The 14,380-nt window shown below is 44.1% G+C and overlaps 1 protein-coding gene across 3 annotated transcripts in view; it reads left to right on the forward strand.

The window, feature by feature from the left end:
• The window catches only part of LOC146026037 (cytohesin-4-like), an 80,589-nt gene extending 66,845 nt beyond the window's left edge, over positions 1–13,744 (forward strand). For 2 of the 3 annotated variants that reach the window (XM_083156359.1, XM_083156358.1), the window contains 4 exons: positions 3,197–3,297; positions 4,538–4,609; positions 6,066–6,211; positions 10,284–13,744. In XM_083156359.1, the coding sequence (XP_083012485.1) occupies positions 3,197–3,297; positions 4,538–4,609; positions 6,066–6,211; positions 10,284–10,362 (398 nt within the window). In that variant the 3' untranslated portion in view covers positions 10,363–13,744. The remainder of the gene's footprint in view (positions 1–3,196; positions 3,298–4,537; positions 4,610–6,065; positions 6,212–10,283) is intronic. The other variant, XM_083156360.1, reaches the window with a different exon arrangement.
• Positions 13,745–14,380: the final 636 nt, after the last annotated feature.

Consider the following 14,380-nt stretch of genomic DNA (forward strand, 5'->3'; position numbering starts at 1 on the left):
CAGACGTCATGGCCTGGTCAACCACTGCTATGCAGATGATACACAACTGTACCTGTCCTTTGCTCCAGGCATTCATAACACAATAACAACCTTAAATAGCTGCCTTGTTGAGCCCCAGGAGTGGATGAATGCCAGTTGGCTGAGACTGAACCCAGATAATACAGAAGTCATGATGATAAATCAGCAGCCTAGCCAACTGACAGGTCTTACGCTGGGGGGCACAGCACTAAAAAACTCTGATCATGTGCAGAATCTGGGTTTGTCCTAGATAGTGGCCTGACACTTAAACATCAGGTGTCAGCTGCAATCAAATCCTCATTCCTTCATCTGAGAACATAGCCAAAATCAAGCACTTAATTCCCTCAGAAGACCTGCCTAAAGTCATACATACATTTATATCATCATGCCTAGACTACTGCAATGCCCTTTACCTGGGTCTCCCATCAAAAGAATTGCATCACTTGCAGCTGGTACAAAATGCAGCCGCCGGGCTATTAACTAACCAGCTCTGCTCCTGCCACATAACTCCCATTCTCTACTCCCTTCACTGGCTACCAGTAAAATGGCAAATCATTTTCAAGGCCCTACATGACCAGGGCCCAAGGTACCTGCAGCAGCTTCTGATTCCTTACTGTCCTACTCGATTACTATGATCCGTTGAAGAAGGACTAATAACAGTACCTAGAATCTTCCTTCACCACAGAGAGGAGCTTCTCATTGTAGCTCAGCCACCTTCTCAGGGAGTCAGCGGGCCACTCATGCCGCGGCCGTTACTCACATCCCTCCTCAAAGCGCAGGCTGCGGCGCAGTGTCAGTCAGTCAGGCCAGCCGGAAGTTGTGGCTGCCAGGCTAGAACATTTGCGTGGACAATATATACGGGCTTTGGGCCCCTAGCATTTTGGCAACTGCCCTTCAAGCCCTGTTCTCGGGTATAGAGAAGAGCCCTCCAACAGTACCGAATTTGCCGGTACAATACCGTGTTTTAACGGTCTGTACCAGCAAATTAAACTTGTACCGCATGTTTTTTAAAGAATTGACAGCCAGGCAGAGAAAGCTGTCTGTGCTCTGCCCGGCTGGATCTAGTTTCTGCCGTATAGTCAAAGCAGCGGCAGCAGCCTGGTCCGTCGCCGTTATCAATTCTCCCTAGTCTGGACGGCCGCGAGCCAATAGGAGCTTGCGGTCCCGCAGCCGCTCATGATTGGCTGCCGGACCACAGCTCCTATTGGCTCGCGGCCCTCCAGCGGGAGAATTGAAAATAGCGATGGAGCAGTCTGCTGCTGCTTTGACTATACAGCCGAGCAGTGTAAAGACAGCTGTCATTTCTTTCAATGGATTCAGAATTGAATCCCGGCGGTCGGGATCCCGGCGTTCAGAATCCCGACGCCGGAATCCCGACAGCCGAAATGCCGACAAGGGGGGGACGTGGATCGCCCCCCCTTGCGGGCTCGCCACACAGCGGGCCCGCAGCGGGCCACGCAGCGGGCCCGGTGCCTCGCTACGCTCGGCACACTAATTTATTCTCCCTCCAGGGGTGTCGTGGACACCCCAGGAGGGAGAATGTGTCGGCATTTCGGCGGTCGGCATTTCGGCGGTCGGGATTCCGGCGTCGGGATTCTGAACGCCGGGATCCCGACCGCCGGGATTTTAACTACATCCCCTTTCAATTATGTGCTTCTGGAGGCTCCCCCTTGGCAACGAGCAATTCTCTCCCCCTTGACAACGAGCAATTTCTCCCACCCCTGGCAACGAGCAATTCTCCCCCCCCCCCCCTTACAATCAGCATTGAATTCCCCCTTGGCAACGTGCAATGTACTCCCTCTTGGCAACAAGCCCTTGGCAACGAGCATGAAGCCCCCTTGGCATCAAACATGAAGCCCATGGCATCAAGAAAGAACCCCCTAGCAATGAGCATGTAGGTAAGCAACATTTATGTGTCAAATATGTAATGTGCATTTTGGTTTGTTATATAGTATGTAATGGGCATTATGATGTGTGGCACAATGTGTAATGGGCATTACAATGTGTTGCCTTATGTGTAATTGGCATTACAGCGTTTACTAAAATGTGTAATGGGCATTACGATGTGTGGTATAATGAGTAATACCACGCCCTTTTTGTGCTGCCACAACCCCTTTCCATGAGGCCACACCCACTTTCTGAATGTGTACCAATTTCTGCCCTTCAGATTTTGGAGGGTGTGCCCTTTGGAATTCCAGAGTAGATAGTGGGTAGGTTAATGACACGTTTCTCCGCCTCCTTTCGGTTTCAGCGGTTTCCTCAGATAGTGGTTTGGTGTATTGTGACGATGGCACTTTTAAATTCTCGCTATTTAAAAGCATCACATTACACTGACAGGGTGAATAGTCTATAGGTGCGCTGGTATCTTGACAGCCCCTCCCCTTCTATAAATTATGGTATTTTTATTAGGAGGACAAGCACCCTTTGTTGTGGTACCACTCCAGCCACATATGGAATACATGTAGCTAAAAGCTATTTTGTAAGGTCAAGCTAAGAAATAACAACGGAACATCAATAGAGATTTTATTGAAGTATTTATCTTGACTTGATGTGTGTAGCCATGAAATGTCCATTATCTTTAGCCTAGAGGCAAAATGCAAATGTGTACTGTGCTGCTTATTCTATACACAGCATAAAACCTGCATTGTAATTAAGCTCAGACTTGTGCCAGAAATGTATGTATTAATTTGCATTAACAAAGCTCAAATACAATATATAAATGTTTAAACTCATCTTTTGTGATATGAGGTTTAACAGGAGCTAATATTTACATATTACACAGCTTTATAAAATAGAGGTGGGAGGGGATTTTAGTGCAGGAAAAATAGGATGGAATCACCGGCGTATATATTTAATGGATGCAAGGTGCGTGGTACACATGAGTCCCTGGGTCAAGGGGGGACCACTACCCACTCTGTACCCATTTAAATATCTCACAGTTGGCCTGGCACTGACTGTGCAGCTGGAGAAATCACTGAGAAAATGGCCGCTGTGGCCATTTTCCTCGAATTGTCGCATGGCCAATAGAGGTTTCCACGGGAATCCCAGAGTCTTCTGTACCGCCGGAGGGGATGGGGCCCAACTAAAGCTAGCAAACATCCCCCTTATCTCTTAAAGTTAGAATGAGCCATTGTTATGTGTGTCGCGCAATCAGTGCTTCATTTGTTTCTTGTTGCAGGTGGCCGTGTGAAGACTTGGAAAAAACGATGGTTCATTCTCAAGGACAACTGTCTTTATTACTTTGAATATACAACGGTGAGAACAACTGAAGGAACCATGGTGAACTGAAGGGCCAATTTAGACTCATTTGTAACGGTCCGAATTTGTCCCCATCCCCAATGATTGGGGTTTGCACATGTGCAAACCCCGGGAGTGACTGACTCCAGCGAGCCAGGCCATTTGATTTCAGAGTGGTAGACAGGGAGCGGAGGCAGGGAAGGCCCAGCGTGTCTATGCCTGCTTGGGGTGGGTGGCTGATGTCACATGACGTCAACACCAACCCTGAATTTGGCGATCTGCCGCCATAATAAAAGTCAGTCTAGACTGACTTTTATTAGCGAACGGGTGAAAAATCATTAGATTTTTAGTAACCATCAAATGATTTTTTTCCCCCATACGGAAGCATTCCCTCACATGTTAGAGATGGTATTTGATGGCAGGGCTGTCGACAGGGGGGTGCTATGGGGACAACCGGGCCCCACTGCTCTGACAGAGGGCAGGGCCCAGGCAGCTCTATCCCCGCATGTCCGGCACCAGCACCCCCCTTTACTTAACTACACAGCGGACCTGCACCCCGCCAGCCTGCAGGTCTTCTTGTCAGCGCAGCCACCATCCCACTCCTTCACCAGAGTTGGCGGCTCCAACTTACATCAGCAATCCAGCGCCTGCTGCCCGCTGCCGCCGGGGATGTTGATACATGGTCCAGGAAGCCAGGTGTCCCCGCAGGAAGCCCCCCCCTTCCCCACCGCAGCGCCTCTCTCTCTATCATGAGCCTGGGATTAGTGCTTTGCCACCCTGGCCTGCCCCGCAGTAATTACAGTTAAATAGATAATTATTGTACAGAGAGAGAGGAAGGTGGGGGAGAGAGGTATTTGTACAGAGGTTTTTTTTTTATTTTTATAAATGGCTAGTATACAGGGGGAGGGGGAGTTTTGTGCATATATATATATATATATATATGTATATATATATATATATATATACATATATACACAGTGTATGTATGTACAGTATGTAAATATAATATATATATTATCAAAGGCAACTGGGATGAACAACAAGGGGGGGGGGGGAGCCCGGGCTATTCCTATTTTGTCTGTCCTGGGCCCCATAATTTCTTATGGCAGCCCTGTTCGTTGGCGCCGGTGGGGGGGTTGTTCGGCGGGGCTGCAGGATGCGTTCGCCTGTTCCCCAGGCTGCCAACATACACAGCCTAGCAAACTGGTCTAAATCAGGCCCGGAGTCTGGTAACATAGGTGGAAGTGGTAATATCAGTCTGACTTTTTTTTTCTTCATCCAGGATAAAGATCCACTTGGAATTATTCCTCTGGAAAACCTGTGTGTTGAGCTAACAGAAGATCCCAAGAAACCGGTAACTATAAATAATAAAGAAAACAAGGGTTCTTTATTGAAGTCTGCATTAAAACAGTTCTCAATCATTCATTTTGCTGTGAAAGTGAAACAATGGGCAAAATGTACTAATCATCAGGTTGTCAATATTGTTGCGATTGCAGCGTTGTTTCGGTGGAATCTAGGCTGTGCTTAAATCCGTCAATTTCACTTCATGGGGGATTGTGGTGTTTCCACAGCAGGATCCAGGATTGGAAAAGTATGGACATTGACAGCAGTTTGTAAACCAATGAAATCTAATATTTAGTAAATCCCATATTTTGGCTTCCACACTGACAGCAATGCCCATCAGTGTCTAAATGCCAGCCATCCCACTACTTACTAAATGTACCCTTCACTACTAAGTACTTATGTGCATACTGTACAGTAGAGCCCTCTGTGTTCAGGTTCTGGATTAGCGCGGTGCAACATGTGATATTTGGATATGGAGTATAATGGGAGTGGATATTATCACACAGAAGCCGCAGTGTAGGATTTTTTTGTATTTATTTAATTACAATCAGCAAAGTTTTTTAATACTAATATGATATTTAATCCCTTTTGTGCCCTTTCAAATGGAACCGAAAATAAAACTTTAAGGATGTTTTTGGTAATTTGAGCAAATTAATTGTGGAGACTGGAAGTTATTTTATTAATAGTGAATTAATAGTTAATTAAGTATTTTCGGTACTTGTTTCCTAGCACGGCGCCCATCGCATCGCATACCATAAGGCATACGATGGTATGCGATGCGATGTTAGCCGATGTTATGCAATTTTAAATTGTATACCATGAAATTGTATGCCATTGTATGCCATATACAATGGTATACGATTTTAAATTGTATAAGCATCCTAATTGGTGTTTTCAATGTTAAATGTGCCCCCTATAAGATAAATAATTGTATAAGCACCGTAATAGGTGTTTACAATGTTAAAAGCACCCCGGCGCCACCCGTGCTATCAACGTCAACCCGAAGCGTGGCGAGCGTAGCGAGCCCGCGAGGGGCGGCAGTACGCGTCCTATGACCTTTTCATACCCCCACCATCCACGTCGGCGTGGAGTTGATATTATATAGTGTGGCGAGCGTAGCGAGCCACCGAGGCCTAAGCGTGGCGAGGGGACGCGGAATACATGTGAAGTGATGCGCGTCCCCTCGCGGGGCTCGCTGCGCTGGCCACGCTTCGGGCTCGGTGGCTCGCTGCGCTCGCCACACTACACAACTTCAATGCGATGCGATGAGATGGCATACAACTTAATATCGTGGGTGCCATGCTAGGAAACAAGTACCGTATTTTCATTATTTGGTTACAGAAATGTTATACAGTCAGTATGTCTATATCAGACACACATTAAATTAACTATAGAATAAATCTAATTAGAGCTTTGGCTCTCTATCAACATCACTCAAAAATGTTGCCTTGTCTTTATGTACCTAGTACTGTTTTGACCTTCATGCAAGAGGACAAACTGTTAAAGCTTGCAAAACTCAGGCAGATGGGAAAAAAGTGCAAGGAAACCACCAATCATATCACTTGTCTGCTACAAGTCATGAAGAGAGAGAGAGCTGGGTGCAAAGTCTCAGGTCAGTTTTATTCAATAGCTTACAAAATAAAGGAAAATGTATTTGCCCTTTAAATGATGTTTGGGTAACACTCCGAAGAAGAGGTGTTAGCCATACACACTTGGGTGCACAGCTATTCGCACAAGAGGTGATTTCCACTTAATTAGCCGTACAACAATAAAATTAACACTAGGACTGGCAATTGGAATCCTTTAAGTGTCCAAAGAACGTTTCCTGATTAGCCAATATGCTGATTAGGCTGCCTTGCAGATTACAGCCAAGGAATAAAATTAAGGCTTAATTTATACCATGCTATCACCTTCCTGATGTACTGCGGGGGGTAAATGTCTTAATGTGACTGCCAGATGGCTGTGCCATTGTCACTTATTGATGGAATCATTCTTTTATGTACAGTACATTTTGCTACAGGACCATCTAGGCACAGGGCTGCCAATTTATGTTTTTGCTGGAGGGTGCTCAAGGAGGTGTGGCCTTATGAAAAGGGGCATGTCATTTGGAAAGGGGGTGTGGCCCTGAAAAATGCTGACCTGAACGGTCCTGAATCACAATGTACACACAATAAGCAATAGCTAATACTGCACATTATATACACAACACATAATAGTGACTAAAACTGCTCACTGTAAGCACACATACTACACAAAAAAGGGCAGTGTGTATAAAAAAGCAACACACATTAAGCAGCACACACACTCCACTCTGCCCAGCAGTCGTTACTCACCAGAGCAGCAATGTTATGATGGTGTCAGGCAGGCGCTGCTAATGGTGCCAGGCATCATCTTGTATGCACGAGTGTGCATGCGCCAGTTGGTGGGTCACGGTTAAGGAAAGGGGCTTATGCAAGCTTACAATACACTCCTCCTGGCCTCGCGTATCCCAGGCAGCAGGTTTGGTGGAGCTGGTACTGCGGACGCCAATCAGCAAGTAAATGCGTCATGGCAGTGGGACTTAGAAGGTCCGTGGGTGCTCATAATTTTTTGTGGGTGCTCGGGCCCTTGAGCACCCACAGAATCGGCACCTATGGCTTGGCAGCCTAAAGCCAAAGTCTCCTTCACATGCCACAAGCTTTAGATCCTACATGCCATTTATATAACCTTTGTTACATGCACACGGGCATAGGTGCCGGTTCTGTGGGTGCTCAAGGGCCCGAGCACCCACGGAAATTGATGAGCACCCACGGGCCCGAGTCCTGCTGCTGGGCCGCCATATTAACTTGCTAATTTGTGGCTGCCGCACCCACATTGCCGGACCCGCCACCTGGGAAACAGTATGCCGGGAAGAGTGTATTCTGTCCGCGGAGTACCTACACTGTGGGGGCATTTATGTACCTGCACTGTGGGGGCATTTATGTACCTGCACTGTGGGGGCATTTATGTATGTGGAACTATGTTGCTGTAATTTAAATATTGGAGACAACTGTGCTGCGTAATATAAATTGGTATTATTTTGTGGCCACACCCCTTCCCCAAGAAGCCACTCCGCTATAATTTTGGCTTGAGCACCCACCAGCAAAAACATAAATCGGCACCTATCCACATGGGCAGTATGAATGGCGAGCCCCTAAACACCCATACACATATGTTTAGCAGGATCACAAGGAGAGCAACATGTGTATTAGTCTAGGGCATCTGGAGCCTTTAATCAGGCCCTGCAATAGAAACTGAAAGTGAGCTTGAAGCACGACTGATAGATAACCTCGGAAGCTGGTGTCCATTATCAGCATTCAATGGCAAATGTGAAAGGATCTCCCTTGACTAAGGTGTTAAGGTGTCTGTCATCAACCATCAAACAAGAGACTGATGTGTGCAAGGGGATAGAATGAGGAGCTCGATGGGCAAACAATGAGGAGAATTGTTCCACTCTGAAATGATCTCAACCCGATAGCTCAAAAGTCAAAACAATTGTCTCAAGATCCCTCATGCAAAAAAAGACAGTCCTGCTGTGAGTTAGAAATGAGTTCACTAGAACCTGCCATGACAGAATGTTACCCCCTCTGTCAGAAAAACCTTCTTATGCTGGGTGTTGAATATAATCTCAGGAAGATTTATACATTAGGGTGGATGGGAGAGTAAATTTTTACTTGTAATTATCAGTACTACCATATCATTCTAGCATCTGTACAGTGTCTAACACTGTGGGTTGGAGCAATGAATGGGAACTGACCTTGAACAAACGGTTACCCAGGTACCTTAATGATAATCACCTCATGAACCATCACAGTGATATTTTTGTGACTACTCAAGGAGCTGTAACTAGACCAAATAGAAATGCTCTGACTTAGTCATGCTGGTCGTTAAATGGCAAATCAGAGAGGGCTCTAATGTGCCTACCATATGGGGAAGTATAAATATACATCATAACTGCCCACAGATACCATGACGTTGGCTATACTGTATACTGTATCTATGCTCTGTGTGACCAACCTTAGGGTGTCTGCCTTAATTTGTCCATTCTTAGAATTCAAGGTTTCAAGTTCAGAATTGGATGAAAGAACCCAAAAAGTTTTCATGCCAAAAAGAGGTTCCCATCAGAGTAAGAGGATTTGCAGTGTCTCTGGCATAGTCCTTTGAAAAACCAGCTTGGTCTCTAATGAAACCTTACTCAGCCAATAAACCTCTGAATGGCCTGTTCCATAAGACCTATCCAAGGTCACCCCTTAATAAATACAGGAGCATACTGGGATAATAAGACAAAACTGACATTTCCCACAGTTAAAGAGAGGCTTTTTTTTACTATGGGGCATATCAAAAGTTGTGCAGTAATGCTAACTTGATTCTCCAAATATCCAGCATTGGGAACAGATGGGGATGGACAAGACCAGGCATGTCCAAACTATGGCCCTCCAGCTGTTGTAAAACTACACATCCCAGCTTGCTTTGCCATAGTTTTAGCATTCCCTAATAGCAAAACTGTGGCAAGGCATGATGGGATTTGTATTTTCACAATGCCTGAAGTAGAGGGTCAGCCTTGAAAGCACCTGTAAGCTACTGTACTTTACCTCCAGTTCTGGCCCCTAAACCCCTACAACCACTAACACTGTGTGGGGGTTTTCATAATACTTAGCTAATAGTCACAGGACTTTCTTTACATTTTTTGTTACTAAATGGAAACCTCCACACTTCTATGGCAGTTCGTGAAAGAAGTGTCATTGGTAGGCATGCATTGGTAGGCATAAGGAATGCTGGTCTATCATGGACACAACTTCTGATTTAGAGCACTTATACTTCTCTACACCAAGTTTTTCCAAACATTTTGCCAGTGTCACCCAATATAGAGCAAAGAAAGTAATTTTTTTATTAAGTATTCTTTGTTGATGTATTTCATTTATAATGGATGAAAGTTTGTAAATATATTGGAGAAAATATATCTGTAGAAATTACAAGATATACCTTTTTGTTCACCTTTTTGTTCATCGGAAAGTTTACCATAAAACTATAAACTATTATATAAATAATATTCACATTCCATTATTGCTGCTGGGAAGAGTTGTGACCATCAGCAGCTTCACCATCGAGGGTCTAAAACCATCGATAATAAGATATTGATGGTTTGTGTTTTGCACAGTTGACATCCATATATATGTCTAGTGTCCATTTTTGTGTCTTCGAAACACTGCCATCTGTTGGCAGCGAGTGAAACTACATCTCTTTCTCTCTCACACATGCACAAACACGGAGGCAATCACAAGGTAGCAGACTAGCTTTTAAAGCATTAGCTAATGTGTTCATGTTCAACCATTGGACTCTGCTAATAATATTGTACTGTCCATCAATTATACTGGCCATTAATGGTTAAAACCCTCACAATCTGCATCTGATTATTGGTTGCTCAACCATCAAGGGTGACCAACCATGGGGGCAGATGTATCTATTTCATAAATGGACAAGTGGAGAAGCTGCCCATAGCAACCAATCAAGTTCTAGTTATCATGTATCATGTAAATTATATAATGAATCTAATTGGTTGAGCCTCTTCCCCACTTTTGGGAAGATTTAATACTTCTTATCCAATCAAATGTCTCTACTTTGTTTGTTTTTTCTGTAAGGAAGTCTCACCAGCTTTCTATCTTTAGATCCAGCATTTCCTGGAATCCTTTCTATGACACTGTCTCAATCCAGAAGAAAATATTGACAATCAAGAAGGATCACTAAACAAGGATAAAGAATATTTGTACTAAAATGGACAAGTGAAATCTATACACAGGGCTAAAATGTGGAACCCTGTACAAGGCAAAGCATAGGGGATTACCTCAGTGTTCGGACCTGCCCAGCAGCCACTGTTCGTGGCCCTCATATACTTCCAGGTCATTCACCAGCTTCTTGTGGCCATGTAGATCTCAGAATTGACATTTTGCAAGATTCCAGCAATGGCTGTTGCAGGCAAAACCTTAACAACATCCTGAATTGATAACTTCAGTAGAAATAATATACATTATAATCGGTGTTGTAACGTCTATCACATAATCCACATTAAGGAGTCACCTGGAGTTTGTAGCAAGACAAGTTTCCAAATACAGTGCTGCCTTAGCGCTCAAGACTGTTTAATCATTAAACTATAACATGAGACAAAAAATTGATTGTACTACTTTTTCAGTGTTATCCGGCACAAGAAGCTACGCTGCAATATACTATACACAGGAAATGCATGAAGAAAATCATTCAGTTTCTACATGTACTGGATGTTCCATACATGTACTAACAGGCGCGGGCTGGACAGCTGGGGATTCACTGATGGGCCCCAGTGATTTATGACCCGCCACCCTTTTTCGGGGGGAAGGGCCTGATGCAAACTTTTACTAACTAAATGCTACCGGGCAGTCATCCACTACTGACCAACCCGGAGGCTGCAAAATGACTTTATTAATGCCAATGGGCAGTCATCACCTATTGACTAACTCTGCAGCAGGAGCGGCTGCAGACATCACGTTGCATCATGACATCACGTTGCATCATGATGTCACTCTCTGGACTCGATTCCTATATTCCCTTAAGCCCCAGTCCAACACTGTGTACTAATATACTAACATACACTGAAGTATTATACAGAGTATTTAGATGGCTGTCCATCCAATTTGTGTAAATGGGTCTATAGTTGTTTTATTTTGTGGCAGAATGTTTGTATTAATTATTGTGTATTGCTGTATTTGTGAAATTCAAAATAAAATACACCATATACAGCAGCTATAGCACTTATCACCAGCAGAGGTCATCCAACACCATAATACTGACGAAAAAATATCATTACTTAATTGTGACTATTCCATCGTACACTTAAATCAGCACTGTTCCCGAACTCTACAGGCATATTCCGCAGCTAAAAAAGACAACTTAGCAGGATTACAAGTTGGTGTCTTTTTGATGTGCAAGGAGCGAGAAACATGTTATAGACTTGTTGATATATGGGATGCCAATTAAAATTTGCACATTACACTGAATATTACAGGCTCAGAGTGACTTTAATTATATCTTCAAGGAAAGAAAGGTAGACCACCCTTAGAGAAGAGGCAAAGTTGCATGTGATCCTCTGCTGTGTGGAGTCCCCTCTGGCAAATGGAGGCGGCTTAAAAAAAATCATGCACTTTGAAAATATGGTGCATGCCTGTTACATAGAATGTGCATACTTTCAATTCTAGCTAGAGATCTGTCCTCATTAAAACTGATGTATGCAAATGAGGCGCCAAATATTACTTCTTTGAAGTCCCAGCTAACAAGCAAGATAAAAGGGATGAAATTTAACCCTCTCGTTTCAAGTCAACATAAGTGAAGCTATTACCAGTCTCTGCATCCTGGCGGCTGTATTTCCATCTTAGCAGCCCCAAGCTCATGCTGAATCTGGAAAGGGAGGAGTGAGGGACCTTTCATCTTAATCCCATATCGCTCCCTATCACGTCACCCTCTAGTCAGATTTACCTCCAGAGGAACATTACTGTCAGAAGATAATTTACAGAAGGGATCTTTAAATATGGCTGCCCACTGGGAATTTTCTAAGCAAATGCCTTATAATTGAGAATAGGTTATTGGTTGGTATATTTAACCCACTTCTACCAGAGGGGAATGAAATGGAATTTATTGGGGGGGGGGGGGGATAATAAATAATAATTGCTACTAATATGTGAACTGTACATTGTGTGTGCAAAATATGCACACACAGTAATAGATTGTTGTGGCAAAATGTAATTTACAGTGTCTTAATTACTAGCTTCTTTATGCTTTGCTGCTGTGTGTATAGAATGATCATTAAATGTGTAATGCACATTTTATATGCTAGTGTTAGAATTTAGTTGTGGCTGTGTTCCATTAAACAATATCTCATGTGCATTGTTGTGATTAGTATGTTGTGTTGCAGAGTGTGATGTGTGGTCTATGGATCTCTGGACTTGCAGCAGTGAAGCATCAGGTTTAATTGGTGCTGAGGAGAGGAGGTTTCCATAGCAACAACACATCCCATCTCTGCAGTGCGCTACTGTGGGGTAGGACACACCCCAGTGTGAGGGATGGGGAGAAGGATAGAGAAAAGAAGGAAGAGGAAAGAATAGAAATGAGAGAGATACAAAGAGAAAATGAGAAGATTGAACAGTGTGAAGTATTGGAGGGGACTTAAATTCAATAAAATTAGTTATATTAAAGAGCAAAACGATGGAAGCAGCAGATGGGAAACATATAACATGGGGCATAGGAAGAAACAGCACAGGAAAAAAGGGGATGGGTAAAAGGGTAGATAGATAGAAAGGTGAAAGGAGAATTCCACTCCCACAGCAGGCTCTTATTGGCTATATGTAAAATGATATTTGTATATGTTGACTAAGTGGTGCTTTCTGAAAAATGATGCTCTTATTGCTAATGTGAAAGGCTGAATAATTGGTGTATATACTGGAGGATCTAATGTATTCTTCAATGGAAGTGGCGTTCTATATGACTTACAATATGTACAGCTGCTGTGTTTTTTTTCTCTCCTGTTTATACTGTATAATATAACATGCCATCTCTGTACTGTATGTCATTTACTGCTATCCATCTACATTGTGTATATCCGTATATAGGCTTGCACGTACAGGTGACAAGTTTGTACAGATAAATCTATCAATGTGGCTGTAAGTGTTGCCGTCTGTCACTAATCAGGATATATGAAGATTAATACTGCTTCAGCATGTGCAGGAGGGAGGACAGGAGACCTGCCACCAAGACAGATAGGGGGGAGGCAGGAGGTGAGAGAGCTGATTGTAAATCAAATGCTGAATAAGCAAGGTCTTGCTGTCACCATGCCACATGTCAGGGTCCAAAACAGGACAGGTGTCCATGAGCGAGGGAGTCAGGCTGGGAATCCCAACACAAAATGAGGATGCCACTCTGGAAATACACATATCCACAATGTGAATGACTAAACACGATGGACTGTTTTCCTTAACCAAGTGCTCCTTAGCCAATTAAAGAGCACCTGTTGCCATGAAGGAAATGATTCATATGCATATTATCATTTTTTCTTGAGATTTATGCCACTGTTATGTTTTTACTAGCATTTTAGCAATCACTCTAGGGTTCATGATGTTTTACAATGCTGTAAACAAACTAAAATAGAATAAATTGCCTTGCGACATATGCTGACACAACTCAACGAAAAACATACACCAGCTTACATTAATTTTACATTTGTTATACATGCATTTTGCATGCGCATGTGGGTCTCCGGGTTTACACGCATTCCAAGCATGCGTCGTCGCTTTCTGATTGATGAGAATAGAAATTACAAGTAGCTACAATATGATTAAAGCACAAAGGGGGAGATTCTCTAAGAATCTCCGCCGCCCATCGCATACTTAATTATCGCATATGTTGTAACATATGCGATAATTAAGGCAAAGCTCTTGCGCTAAGAGTTGTCCTTTGCGGTGGGAGTCGCCGGGTCCCAGCAGGTCCCGGCGGCTCCCCCCTCCCTCACACACCCGGCGCTGCTGCGCCGGGCTCTCCTCCTCCCTGCACCCGGAAGAGGATCAGTGCAGGGAGGAGGTCACAGGTCCGGGCAGCACTGCGTTGTGCTGCCCGGACACAGGTGAGGGGGGAGGGGGCGATGCGGGGCGGCGGAGGGATGCGGTAGAAGCCCATTGGCTTCTATGGGGCATCGACAGATTTTAACCCGGCGGGGGATGCTTACAGCATCCCAAAATGCGGTAAA

The sequence above is a fragment of the Crinia signifera genome, chromosome 8 (genome assembly GCF_055691185.1).
Source record: "Crinia signifera chromosome 8, ASM5569118v1, whole genome shotgun sequence".
In the NCBI taxonomy this organism is placed as follows: Eukaryota; Metazoa; Chordata; class Amphibia; order Anura; family Myobatrachidae; genus Crinia; species Crinia signifera.